The sequence below is a fragment of the Pelobates fuscus genome, chromosome 2 (assembly GCF_036172605.1).
Source record: "Pelobates fuscus isolate aPelFus1 chromosome 2, aPelFus1.pri, whole genome shotgun sequence".
NCBI classification, from domain to species: domain Eukaryota; kingdom Metazoa; phylum Chordata; class Amphibia; order Anura; family Pelobatidae; genus Pelobates; species Pelobates fuscus.
Genome location: NC_086318.1, coordinates 357,609,222 through 357,623,546, shown reverse-complemented (window position 1 = coordinate 357,623,546; position 14,325 = coordinate 357,609,222). Strand labels below are relative to the sequence as shown.

General features: G+C 38.3%; 1 protein-coding gene across 10 annotated transcripts in view; it reads left to right on the top strand.

Annotated features, from left to right (window-relative positions):
* Positions 1-14,325, top strand: part of LOC134587347 (sodium/calcium exchanger 1) — a 439,447-nt gene that overhangs the window by 402,910 nt on the left and 22,212 nt on the right. For all 10 annotated transcript variants that reach the window (XM_063443659.1, XM_063443655.1, XM_063443658.1 and 7 more), the window contains one exon: positions 8,723-8,822. In XM_063443659.1, the coding sequence (XP_063299729.1) occupies positions 8,723-8,822 (100 nt within the window). The remainder of the gene's footprint in view (positions 1-8,722; positions 8,823-14,325) is intronic.

The window sequence follows — 14,325 nt, the reverse complement described above, 5'->3', positions numbered from 1 at the left end:
GTATGTACATGCTGTGGCCATATCATATAACTTTATAATAGAACAGGCAACTCTTAGGGGCACCTGTGTACCTAGGTCAGTGTGGTAACGTCATGACGTTTTTCACTAATTTTAGTAAATTGAAAGCTAAATTTTAGAAGAAAAATAGCTGATTTGAAAAAAAATCTTCAAATTCGCTATGCTCACATCTAGGCTATTTTAGCCTACATTTTGCTTTTGACTTTCAGAAAATAAACACTTATGGTAGATTTTTAGCTGGCTATAATATTATTGTCAAAAAAGTACATGTATCATTTACTAAAATATTATGCGTTTGTACAAAGGTTTACACAATAAAAGTTTAGAAAATCATCAAGTTAAACAGGCATTTACCATACTACCCCACCTACCTACATCCCAAGTGTTCCTATTTAGGAGGGAAAATCCTTATTTTGGGCCCAAATCCCTCTGTTCCTCTTATCTATCCTAATATTCCTCTTTTCTAGCAGTTCCATATTGTTGGGTTTTATGAGAGTATAACTGAACTCCACAGCCGTAATGCTTAAAGTAATTTGTCTTTACACTACAATAAATGTGTTTATAAATCAGTTTGTGTAAATAAGATACATTGTTCTTGTCCTAAATTACATTTTAGTTGTATAAATTGTTATTAATAAGTCACCTAAAATTTTGCAGAACAGCCTCACCCCTGACACAATTCATAGCCCCCCCCCTAAAAATTAATCAGTCCCTCTTTCTCCATTTGAAATGTTGATAGGTATGCATATATATGACATTTTAAAATGCTACTGTTTATAAAAAAAGGCAGATAAAGCTGTTAAAATCAGCAAAGATCAGTAAAAATGCAATTTGCAAAAAAAGATGTACCGATACACGCTTATTAAAGGATCACTATAGGGTCAGGAACACAAACATGTATTCCTGACCCTATAGTGTTAAAACCACCATCTAGCCCCCCTGGGCCCCTCATGCCTCCATAAATATAGCAAAATCTTACTGTATTCAAGCCTGAATCTGTAACTCTGCATGCTGTTTGCCTCAGAAAAACAAGCTGTCTGCTGACATCAGCAGAAGTGGTAGCCTGATCCCATCACAGTGCTTCTCTGTAGGATTGGCTGAGACTGACAAGGAGGCAGATCAGGGGCAGAGCCAGCACAATTCAAACACAGCCCTGGTCAATCAGCATCTCCTTATAGAGATGAATTGAATCAATGAATCTCTATGACGAAAGTTCAGTGTCTGCATGCAGAGGGAGGATACACTGAATGTTTGGATGCATTTTAGGCAGCCATGACCCAGGAAGGATCTCTAACAGCCATCTGAGGAGTGACCAGTGAAGTTATCACTAGGCTGTAATGTAAACACTGCATTTTCTCTGAAAAGACAGTGTTTACAGCAAAAAGCCTGAAGGTAATGATTCTACTCACCAGAATAAATACAATAAGCTGTAGTTGTTCTGGTGACTATAGTGTCCCTTTATTTAAAATGGTCCTTATTGTAAAACAGCAATACAACAAATTTATGTAGTGCTTCTTTAAAATGCACTTTATATATTGTAAATGTAACAAATATAGAAAAAATAAAAATAAATTGATAAACCATTACCAGTCATATTATTGAATGCAGAACAAACATATTCTGTGTAATATGGTAATATGGTGTTCTGTACAGTCACTTAGTGAGCGGGCAGTTTTAATGTTTCATGACTTGCATAATCTAAAAAGACAGCATGACAGTGCTCTAGGCCCACCTGCGATATTATGACCACGCTGTTTTTCTATAACATTAACAAAAATTTTGAGGACCACGGAGCATTCATTGCAGAGAACCAACCTTGACGAGTATCTTCAAACTTAAGGAAGCGTGAAACGGATTAGCTGTGAAACACACAGGGAATTGCATTACGGTACAGAGAATCTTGTTCATAAAAAATAGACTTCATAACAATCAAGAGAGTCGCTTAATCCCTACACAGCAGCAGGGGCCAGAAAAATATTGCATGTCAGATGCTGGGTGCCAGAGCATAAGTTGTACTCGCTCCCTTCTCACCCATAACCAGACACGTAGGGGCCCCATCAAGACCAGAGTCTATTACTTGAATACGAGAAAGCTCAAATGAGACAGCAATGATTCCAAGCAGGGCAGCAGGAATTTAATCGAGCGAGCTAGATAATCCTATAGCAGTCACACCACACACTACTCAGACATTATGCACATCTTTGATTTTCCATCTGTGAATGGGTCAAAGTCATATTAACTATAATAGAGTAATGAATATTTCTTAATCCGTCTATGGTATAAGCTACCTACTCCGACTAATCTGTTCCTGTGCTGGTCATATGTACCTGCCTATCATTGCATAGAGGTGGACAAGTACAAGGGCATCGTCTAATCTTTAACCTTTATTAAATCCTTAACCTTTTTTAATGTCAGAGAAGAGAAGTCAAATAAAAAAAATCAATTGAGCAGTAATTGCCTAGTAACCTTGATATTTTGCTCTCATTCTTGTGCCAACAAAGGCAGTAAACATAGAAGAAACAGATTGATAATTTTGCAGTTTCTGCTTTATATAGCTATTTTTAGCTAAGCAATGCATTGATTGAACACAGTGCATATTTTGTTGTTGTTAATGGATGAATTGGAAATGAGGTGTTACTGACCGTTAACCATTTATGTGCTAAAGAGTAGTTGTCGCTGTGCAGTAGATGCTGTAATTGCGATGGAATCCCAAGTAGCAATGGCCAGAGGTAAATTAAGACTTTTCATTAGCTAGTGAATCATATTGTTAACCACAATAGGTTGCCACAATAAGAGTCATGAAAACTACTTGCTTTGAATTCTGGGAAATGCAGTCCAGGAACAAGTGGATACGTTATTGCACAGGTACAATATGTACTTGACTGCAAAATAGCTTGGACATTTCCACGCTTTGTAAGAAAACAAAGTTGGAATTATATTGGAGAGTGCTACGCTGCCACAATGAAAAAAAAGTATTTTGCACACACAAAGTCATGGACGATTCTCTCCACTGATATCTCATGATAAAGGCTCTTTTACTTCGCACCAAATTCACTTAAGTTGCATATACTTTACCTGACTAAATACTACCAAACATAAATAGCATGTGTTGTCTGCAACCATGCTACATCTCAGTATTAGAAAAGAACATAGAAACAGTGCATTTTATGATATGTTCTAAAACCAACATTTACATCTCTCTAAAAACAGCATCCCCTCAGTGCAGCGTGGTGGTAGTAATTCCATGTTCTTGTGATGCTATTTATTAGCAGATTCTGCTAAACAGGTTTCTAGCAAGATGGGTCAAGCTACATTTTAAGATGACTGAAATATACTTTCAGCATGCAAGATACCCAAGACTTGAGAGGAAGTACACATATATATAAAAGGGATCCTAAACACACAGATTCACTGGAGAGGTTTCAAATCTAGAACCAAAATGTTTTAGAGTGGTTCAGTTAGAAATCTGTGGAAAGATTTAAAAAGTACTGTTCAACAATAGACTTTATCTAACATGAGAGAGATTAAAGAGTTACTCCAAGCACCATGATCATGACAGTGATTTGAATGGGTCATGGTACTTTGAGTCTGTATGTGTGATAGCGTCATTGGAACATCATTAGCCTTCCCAGAACAAAAGTTCATGGCTGGCTATTGTCAATTGTCAATGGATGCTTCCAGCCTATTGGTGGTCACAAATTGCAGGACACAATTGTGCAAAAGTGTCACAGTTGTACTTGAAGTCAAATTTGGTTCTACCATGCATTGACTCAGGGGCAGCCAACAAAAAAATCAATTTTTATTTATTAAATTACCTTTGTGTCAAAATTGTTTGCACTTTAAAAAATCAATTTTATTTCCAGGTAGTAACACTGCAAAATATGCAAATGACCAAGGGGTAAGTTGAAAACAGGCTTCCAAAGGGTAGGATACGAGTGGCCACTTGTCTCCCTCTCCTTAGCTGTTTTGTGAAATGGTATACTTTTTTATGACTGGAGGCATTGATGAGTATTTGTGCTTTGGGGCATCTAGGATATAATTCCAGCCCCAGGATAATCTATGTGACTTCATCTATGACTCTGCCTTCATCTAACATGCCAAGACTGAACAGTTACAATATTCACCTAGCTGGTCATCTTGGCATCGGCCGGACAAACCACCGGCTGACTCAGGCCTTCTTCTGGCCAGGAGTCACTGGCAACTTGCAGCAATACTACAGAACCTGTGATACTTGCCAGACAGTGGGAAAAACAGGAGACTACTCTAAGGCCAAGAAGAGATCACTGCCCTTTATAAGGGAGCCATTTCACAGAGTAGAGGTCAACATAGTTAGCCCCATAAGCAAGGACAGACCCTCTGGCAAAAGGTATTTTGACCATGATGGATTATGCCACCAGGTACTCTGAAGCTGAGACAGTGTCTGATGTCCTGATCAGAGTCTGAATTTCCTTGAGGGATTGTTCCAGAAAAGAGAACCCAGTTTACTTCAGAAGTTATTCAGCAACTTTGGTGGAGTTGCAGAGTTAAGCCTATCTTGAATTCCCCATATCACCCCCAGACCAACAGCCTCTGTGAGCACTTTAATGGAACACTAAAGAGTCCATCGTGCCATATGCTCTGGAGATTATGGACTAGCAATCTTTAACTGAATCTGTTCGAGAGAATTTGCTGGCAACCCAGAGATACTAGAAAATATGGTATGATCAGAGCGCCAGAGATCGCACTTTCAATGTGGCGCAAAAGTTCCTTATACTCAAAGCCAACCCACCAGGACAAACTCCAAGCAGCCTAGCTGGGGCCCTACAGGGTAGAGGAGCAATCTGCAAAACCACGTATGTAGTTGCTCGGTGTACCGACAAGAGGTCCTGGGGACCTTTCACATCAATATGCTTAAAGCATATTTAGATAGGGACGAAGAGGTGGCACCCCAGTCTCAGATGATTGCCAGAATTTGCCCCTACCCAATTTCTAAGCTAAGCCAGCTGGGTCAGTAGAGCAAATGTTGGTTAATTAGTAAAATAGTGTTCTCAGTGACTTACCAAGTCCTTATGCCTGCTGATTTCTGTAAGGCAAAAATGGTTTCACGACTATATATTCATGTTTATTTTGATGGTTTAGGCAACTTTATTTGTTTACATTTGGGCAGTGGAGTGTCCCTTTAATTGATCATAATAATCAAAGACAGCATGTGAACAATGCCTAAGTATGAGCAAAGCTTTTATGTTGTCCAATGTTTGTCAACTAAAATATGCTTAGGAATCATCACCCTTCTATCTGGGCAAATCAATAGCAGACAAAATCATCAGCAATAAAATAAAATAAAAACTTTAAAGTGTTGCTGCAGATTTTATTTAGACAAAATGAGCGCTGAACCATTTTACCTCTAACTATGCTACATCCTGAGGGGAACCTCCAATTCCTGAATATACAACTGCCACTTTACAGCTATTGTTAGACAACTCCACTATTCAAAGACAGACTGTGTGCAAGAATCGTTTTGCACTTGTTGGCCATCAATACTGTCAGATCTGCAGTTGGATACAAATCATTAAACATTTTCATTTCTGACTTTGTTAAATTACCTTTATTTATTTATTACTGGTATTTATAAAGCGCCAACAGATTTTGCAGCGCTGTACAATTAGTGGAGAACATACAATATACACAGACAAATACAAGAGGTAGAGAGTCTAGGGATCTTAGTAGCATTCTGAGAACTCTGACAGCACTTCATGAACACTCAGTTATTACTTGTATAGACTGTTGTAGCCACTTTTCTTTGATAGGCTAGGTGTAGTTAGCAGAAGTATAGATGACATTATCACAATGTTGTTGGCGTATCACTCAAGGACGTTTTAGCCGCGAGGCAAGCAAGGCATTTGCCTTGGGCAGCATTTTCCAGGGGCCGCCCCCAAATGCCCAGGGCAAATGCCTTGTTAGCCTTGCGGCTAACAGTCCAGGCGGGCGGGCGGGCAGCGCTGGCAAGGGAGCACTTTCCCCTGAGCTGTCTGTTTAGCTCCCTCGCATGCCGCCCGCAGAGTGATGCTGGGAGCCGGATTATGACATCATATTCCGGCTCCCAGCATCACTCTGCGGCGCGTGAGGGAGCTGAACAGACAGCACAGGGGAAAGTGCTCCCTCGCCAGCGCAGCCTGCCCAGCAGCCACTGGACCCCCAGGGAAAGGGAGATCCCCCGCCCAGCATTTCCAAAGGTAAGGAGGCTGGGGGGGTTAAATAAAAATAAAAAAGTAAGTGTGTTAATGTGAGTGAGTGTCTGTTAGTGTGTGTGTGTCTGTTAGTGTGTGTGTCTGACTGTGTGTGTGTGTCTGTTAGTGTGTGTGTCTGACTGTGTGTGTCTGACTGTGTGTCTGACTGTGTGTGTCTGACTGTGTCTGTCTGTTAGTGTGTGTGTGTGTCTGAGTGTGTTTGTCTGACTGTGTGTCTGTGTGTGTGTGTGTCTGTTAGTGTGTGTGTCTGACTGTGTGTCTGACTGTGTGTCTGTTAGTGTGTCTGACAGTGTGTGTGTGTGTGTGTGTGTGTGTGTGTCTGTTAGTGTGTGTGTGTGTGTGTCTGACTGTGTCTGTCTGTTAGTGTATGTGTGTCTGACAGTGTGTGTCTGTTAGTGTGTGTGTGTGTCTGTTAGTGTGTGTGTGTCTGACTGTGTGTGTCTGTTAGTGTGTGTGTGTCTGTTAGTGTGTGTGTGTGTGTGTGTGTGTCTGTTAGTGAGTGTGTGTTTCTGTTAGCTAGTTTATGCGTATCTGTCAGTGAATGTGTGTGTGTGTATTTAGAAGGCGGGGCAGGGGGGAAGGGTTGGGTGGGGTGGCGCGCGGAGGGGGGGGTGCCTGAGTTTGGTCCTGCCTAGGGCAGCACAAAACCAGGATACACCACTGGTATTACTTGCCATATTGTTCACAGTTTATGATGAGGCTGGTGACTTAATTCAGAGTACACAGACAAGTCATAATCTGTATTTATTAAAATGTTATGGAGCACATTAAAGTAGATTAGTAGGCATCTGCAATTCGTTGTACTGCAAATAAAATCATCTGATTAGTGCAAAGCAATACACTTTCATTTTATATTCTATATTCATCCGGTCGGTTGAGCAAGAATATTGATTTGATATAAAAGTTGAACAAAGCGACCATTTATAGAGAATATGGCATTGACATGTTTTTGCATTAATGAGTGTGGCTGCTGAATCTTTTATGAAAGGCATATATATAATTCAAGATTTTCTGTGGCTTGCGGAGTGCAAGCTTGGCAATTGTGACTCTTTTTAATTGCCTAACGTCAGGTGGTTACACTAGCCTCTCTCAATCTGGCTGCATTATTTACATATAAACCAGCTGGCTGGTTAATAAAACTGCAGCAGCATCTGAGCAACTGGAGAAAGTACTCAATATGGCTACTGGATGGTCATGTCAGGCCTCTATTTTAACTCTTAAAGGAATAGGGACTAAAAGTGCATTGAAGCATGACAGAATTTGCATTTTCTGACTTCACACGCTGGAGGCATATCTAAAATGAAGTCGCTCCTTGATATCGCATTGTCATTACTCTAGTGAAAATTCTATATTTCTGTAGCACCTTCCTGCTTTGTATTTACAACTCCTATTCTTCTCGGAATTAATAAGAATCCAGATAACTTTGGCTAGCTCAGCAGGTTTAGAGGGACATTCAACTGCACAAATAAAATGAAGTACTGTATAGTAGATATACCCGCAATGGAAACATGTTTCATTATGCAGTTGGTTATTGGGGTTATATCTAAAAAACAGCTTGCAAAAACTCCAGATCTCTTGTCTGCAGCCTTTGGAAGCCCTCCCTTCTTTCCCAGTCCACGCTTTCTGCAGCTCTTCAATTAAAGCCTTTCAAATTAGGTACAATGAGAAGTCCTTGTAAGGCACTAAACAGTCAGGGGGTGTAACAAGGTTAATTTATAAACGTTCTGTTGAAATCTGCATGTTTTTGTAAAATGAAAAAAGAGGGCCCACTCCTTACACATAAAACACTTCAGAAAGCTAAAGTGCTTTAGGGGTCTAGAGTGTCCTTTTAATTCATGACCCAGAGCCATTACTCTGACTGCTTTGGACTGGCTGCACCTACATGTTGAGAACTATTGGTAGAAGGAAGTTACAAATTCATATTACTACCAGGGGCTCAATTTAACTTGTATCATTGTATCTACGTTCTAATTAAAAAAAAACATTTATTTCTATTGAAATATTTTATTTTTTCTTTCTTTCTTTCTTTCTTTCTTTCTTTTTTTCTTTCTTTCTTTCTTTCTTTCTTTCTTTTTAGTTTGATGACACAATTCTTAAATTGTGCAGTATTGCATTAAATTGTAACCCTCAACCATTGGTACCCTGAGTTCTCATAATATCAATTGTTGCTTTGTTCAGTCAAACTTGTTAAATATTTTACTATTTGTTAACTAGGGAAATGTACCATTCATGACTACATGCTCATACTTAAACAGTATGAAATGTGGACTTTAAACTTGAAAGGTTAATAAACATGTTTAAATGTTTATGTTCTATTCTAAAAACTAATTATTAGAATTTAGATATGTTTAGCTAATATGATCAATAAAAAAATATTCAGTTTAAACAAGTAAAATATCTGTTGATTGTTCATTTGGATTTGTACCATAATATGAAAGAATCATTCTAGTATATCTTATATCTGTTTCTCTCCCCAGAGTACTGTGGACAAACTCATTAAAAAGACAAACCTTGCCCTTGTGGTTGGAACTAACAGCTGGAGAGAGCAGTTCATTGAAGCTATCACTGTCAGTGCTGGTATGTTCCTATTTGTATCTAATATGCAGGTCGCTGCCATTGTCAAACATCAGTACAACTTGATCTGAGAATGAGATGAAAAATACCCAACATATTTGCTGACAACATGTTTCTGTCAATGGTTGATGCATCTACTGTGCTTATAGAATATTAGTAAAGTCGTCTTTATCCCTGTGGTTCTTGTAACAGTAAAAGAAAAACTGACACAACTTCAGTAGGGTTTAGAAGCGTCTAGTTAATGTTTGGCCTTCTTTCCTTAAGAAAGGAAATCTCACAGGGTTATTCACGAAAGTGAAAATAGTCAGAAACTTAAAATTAATTCAAAGTGAATTTCAAATTTGAGGCAAAAATAGCTAAACTGCAACTCTTTTTTTTTCTTCTGCTATCTACAACTCTTCTTGATATGTAACTGTTGCTGGTATTATGACTCATATGTAACATGCTATTATTTCAATAAAAATATATATAAAAATAGCTGTATTGGAAACAATTATCCAATTCAACTATGCCTCCATTTCAGCTACATTGGCCTTAAAGCGACTCTGTCATCTTCTAGTGTATTTATATAATTTGCAAAGTCCCTCAATGATGACTTTGCCTCTTGGTGTCCGGTGGACTTTCCCCACTACTGAAGTACGGTAATACTTACTGGCCTATAGTTGCCAGACTCCTCCCTACTACCTTTCTTGTGAATGGGAAAAAGTGTATTTGAAGGCTTGGTATGGTATTTCAGCAAATCCGACGACATGCCCCAATCACAAACTGCAGAAGTCAGAGAGTTATAGTTACTGAGGATATTGCTGTAGAGTCCTAATGAGTTAAAGAGTTTTTCACAAAGAAATCTATGTAGAACCATTTAACATTTGTTTGGGTAAATAAGATTTATTGACACTTCCAGTGATTCTCCCACCTGATGTAGAAAAGGATTTGAAGGAAATCTCAGTTTGATATTAGAAGATGAATCCTTTTGCAATATGTGCTTTTTTCCAGTTTAGAAAATAGTTGTGTTCTCAAATTTACTTTTTTGGGGGGGAGATTTATCAAGGCAAAGAGCTAAATGAGAAGCAATTGCCATGGAAACCAGTAGAATGTATCTCAACATCTAGCACTTTTCTCCCCAAATAACACATGATTTCTTTGTTAATTATCCCCCACTGCCTTTTGTTCTTTTAGGAAAGTAGTTTGTGTCCTCTATGGAATACCTGTCCTCTTGTATGTATACAGAATTCATTAGCACCTACATGGTCTTTTAAAAGCGTGTATTGATTTCTAACTTCCCCACTCACAACAATCTTAATTGACCTTATATTAAGGAACATAGAACCTACACATGTGCAGATTTAACAAGCGTGTCCATATTTTTAACACTTCAAAATAATATTTGAGAAGTGGAGGAGGAGGAGTCAGAAAATTCGGAAGCTTTGTATTGTAAATAATAAAATGTTTGATCAGTTTATTTTCCAGTACTTCGAAAAAACCTCTCTTGAACTGCAATGTTTAGACTAGCTACTACAGCCTAAAAGCCAACTGGGTATCATGGTAAATGTATTGCCCAAATATATGTGGTACCAAAGTTAGGCATTACTGAGGAGAAACAGAGGTAAACAGATTCCATAATTACTTCCACTTTCTAAAATCTTGGCATAGTTCATTTGAAACTAATAACACAAAATATCTTGTACACAAGGGACTATACACCAAAGGCAATGTTTTTTATACAGCATCTGCTGCCTACTCATTTGTGCCAAGAACTCTTGCACGTTAGTTGAACAGTGCTTCAGAATCCATGCTATTTTCATTTTCTTATGTGAAGGTGAAGTCACTGCATTGGAAGTAAGTTGTTAGCAAAAGAGCTCATCCTCTTGACAGCAGTACATCCCTGGTTACTTGTAGATATAAAAAAAAACATTTTTTTCAGTGTTGTCTAAGTAAAATTATTAATATAATAAACACTGCGCTCACACACACTGCTGCAAACACAGCTGGGAGGCTTCAAACTTTCTCAAGTTCATATTAGGTGTACATACAGATATATCTGCTAGGGCAGACTCGGATCGTGGCTCCTTCACTAGAGAAATTAGAAAGCTTTCTGCATTAAAGGGAATACCTGATTCCAGCGCCTATGCCCCTTGTGGCTGGTTCAGGCACCACATGACATCAGCGGGTAGGACCTAATGGTTAGGATTTCCCCCATAGTAAGAATTGTATATTGCTTTCCTATGGGGTTTTGGGTGACACTGGATGTCCTCATACATAGCGTGAGAACGTCCAGCGTCAGTTAGGCGACTAAAAGAGACCTAACAACCTGGAAGTCCCTCTAGTGGCTGTCTGGTAGAGAGCCACTAGAGGTGGAGTTAACCCTGCAAGGCAATTGTTGCAGTTTATCAAAAACTGAAATAATTACCATTGCAGGGTTAAGGGACCTGGGACACTGTACCCAGCTGAAGTAGTCTGGGTGCCATTAATGTACCTTTGACCTAAATAACTGTATATTGCCTGTCTAAACTCCATTATGGATAGTGAGGCAATTGTATGTTTTCCAAAATAAAAAGATATACATAGAGATCCTCCTGATACACACTTTTGATCAGTAGGTATCTAAAGCTAGTTCAGCCCAGTACTGGGAATGGAAGGGCATAATCATTCAGCTACAATGAATGCACATAATTTGTAATAAATCTCTCAAATATAGAAAGACTTGCTACCTAGGGATATCCACATTTTATCAAGTTTCCTGCTGGTGTATGGATACATACAATAATGAAAAATAACTAACCAAAGTATTTACATTGTATGTAAATACCAATTAGTTACAAAAAGTATATTCTCCCAGAGCAGCATAAATCATACAAACTCTCAATCAATCATAGCGTTAGCATCACTGCTTACATCCCTCTTATTTCAAGGGATAGGAGGGGTTAAAGATCACAGATACAAATCCCTACATATACTTTTTAGGATAACTAATGCGGTTTTATCTGCAATGTAAATTACATAGTTACATAGTTACATATAGTTACATAGTTACATAGCTGAAAAGAGACTTGTGTCCATCAAGTTCAGCCTTCCTCACATTTGTTTTTTGCTGTTGATCCAAAAGAAGGCAAAAATAAAAAACAGTTTGAAGCACAATTTTGCAACAAGCTAGGAAAAAAATCCCTTTTTGACCCCAGAATGGCAGTCAGATTTATCCTTGAATCAAGCAGTTATTACCCTACATTGAAAGATTATATCCTTCAATATTCTGTCTTTGCAAGTATGCATCTAGTAGCTGTTTGAACATCTGTATGGACTCTGATAAAACCACTTCTTCAGGCAGAGAATTCCACATCCTGATTGTTCTTACAGTAAAAAAAACCTTTCCTTTGCCTTAGACGAAATCTTCTTTCTTCCAGTCTAAACGCATGGCCTACTTTGGTTAGTTATTATTTTTGTTATTGTACGTATCCATACACCACCAATGAATCTGATACAATGTGGAAATCACTACGTAGCAAAACTCTCTATGTTTGAAAGATATATTACAATTTCTGTGCATTCATTGTACATTTTCCACTTAAAATGCCACCGCCTCTCCACATTCCAAGTGCTATGAGCATTCTAAAAAAACTTTTTATACGATATGCTTTTGCCCTGCTAGTTAGTGAAACATTCCAACCAGAGTACTTGTGTTCCTTAGAAATATGAACACTATTTCTTATTTACTATATGGCATTGTAGTTTCATGTGCAGGAATACAGTCCTTTTGTGATGTAAGTGCTACACCTTGTGAGATCAGGTATATCATCTCTCTAGGTGACACAGTGGAGTACAGCACAATTCTCAGCTCTCCTCTTTGGCACTGAAAGTGAAAGTAAATGAATTAAGTTATACGTGCTGGAGTCTGTGAAGCACCAGCATGTAAATAGACAGAGATGGTCAGCACTTTCACGCTGACCGAGCAAATCAGCACTGTCTATTAAACATAAAAAATAAAGGTCCATGTACACCTCTTTCTCCCATATAATGCTTCCCAATGCCTCTCAGTGTAAGTGCTCTCCACTGTTTCAGTAAAAGAGTTAATATCAGAGTATCTGTATGTACATGCTGGAGTCCACCAGGATTCCCTTTTTATTATATATTTTGCTATATATAGCTGCAAACAGCAACACAGTGTTTGAGGCTATAATTTACAGGATTTTGATAGCTGTAGATTTGTCATAAGTCTGCACGTATGCTTGTAAAATAGGCCAACTGATCTTCTCTCAGAAGTCTGCCTGCAAGCTGTGATGGTACACATCATGGACCTTTAAGCTCACATACTGGTTCTCTTACATTCATCGGTATAACAGTTCCAATTAACATTATCTAATTATGAATATAAAAGGAACACTATAGGGTCAGGAACACAAACATGTATTCCTGACACTATAGTATTAAAAATCACTATCTAGTTCCCCTGTTGTCCCCCTAAATATAACAAAATCTTAATTTTATTCAAGTCTGCAGCTGCTCCCTCTGCCTGCTTGGCTGACATCATCAGAAGTGGTTCTCTGGGCAAATCAGAATGTTTTCCCATAGGATTGGCTGAGACTGTCAAGGAGGCAGATAAGGGGCAGAGCCAGCACAAGTCAAACACAGCCCTGGCCAATCAGCATCTCCAGCATGCATTGAATCAATGCATCTCTATGAGGAAAGATCAGTGCAGAGGGTGGAGACACTGAATGGCAGTGCTGCACAGTGTACCAGCACTGCCCCAGGAAGCACCTCTAGCAGCCATCTGAGTGGAGTTATCACTAGGCTGTAATTTAAACACTGCATTTTCTCTGAAAAGACAGTATTTACTACAAAAGCCTGATGGGAATGATTCTACTTACCAGAAGAAATACAATAAGCTGTAGTTGAAGACTGAAGTGATAAAATATATTTTACAAGAGAACTATAGCATACACATTTTGTGTGTGCGCATTGAGGCTGTACCCTATTGAAATAATTACACTTTAATTATGTTAATATATTAATTGCATTTGCACACCACTTATATTTAGTGTAAACAACTATTTCACTTACACTTTTACCTGGTGGGTTTAAAATGAAACCACCATAAACAAGGATTGGCAGCAGATTGACGGGTACTGCAGATGTTATGGATTTAAATGTGTATCAATGCAATGTTTTGTGGACCCAGGACATACTTGAAAACAAGAGAAATCTTTCTGGTAACATATTTTATAAATAAATTAAATAAATAAATAAATAAATAAATGTGACACCGTCATAAGATGTCATCTTTCCAAAATATTAATTAATCAGATTTCTACCTTGTTGGAGCTGCTTACGTAACAATATTTACTGATTTTATGAAATGCCTAGGAGTAATATCAGCATCTCAGTGAAGTTGTAAGCCATAGGAGCTCACTGTACAGGAGATGTTATAATATAACTTAAGTTCCAGCAGAAAGACATCTTAAATAAGATCAGAAATACAAATGTGTACTCCTAATACTATATTGTCATGTAGCTT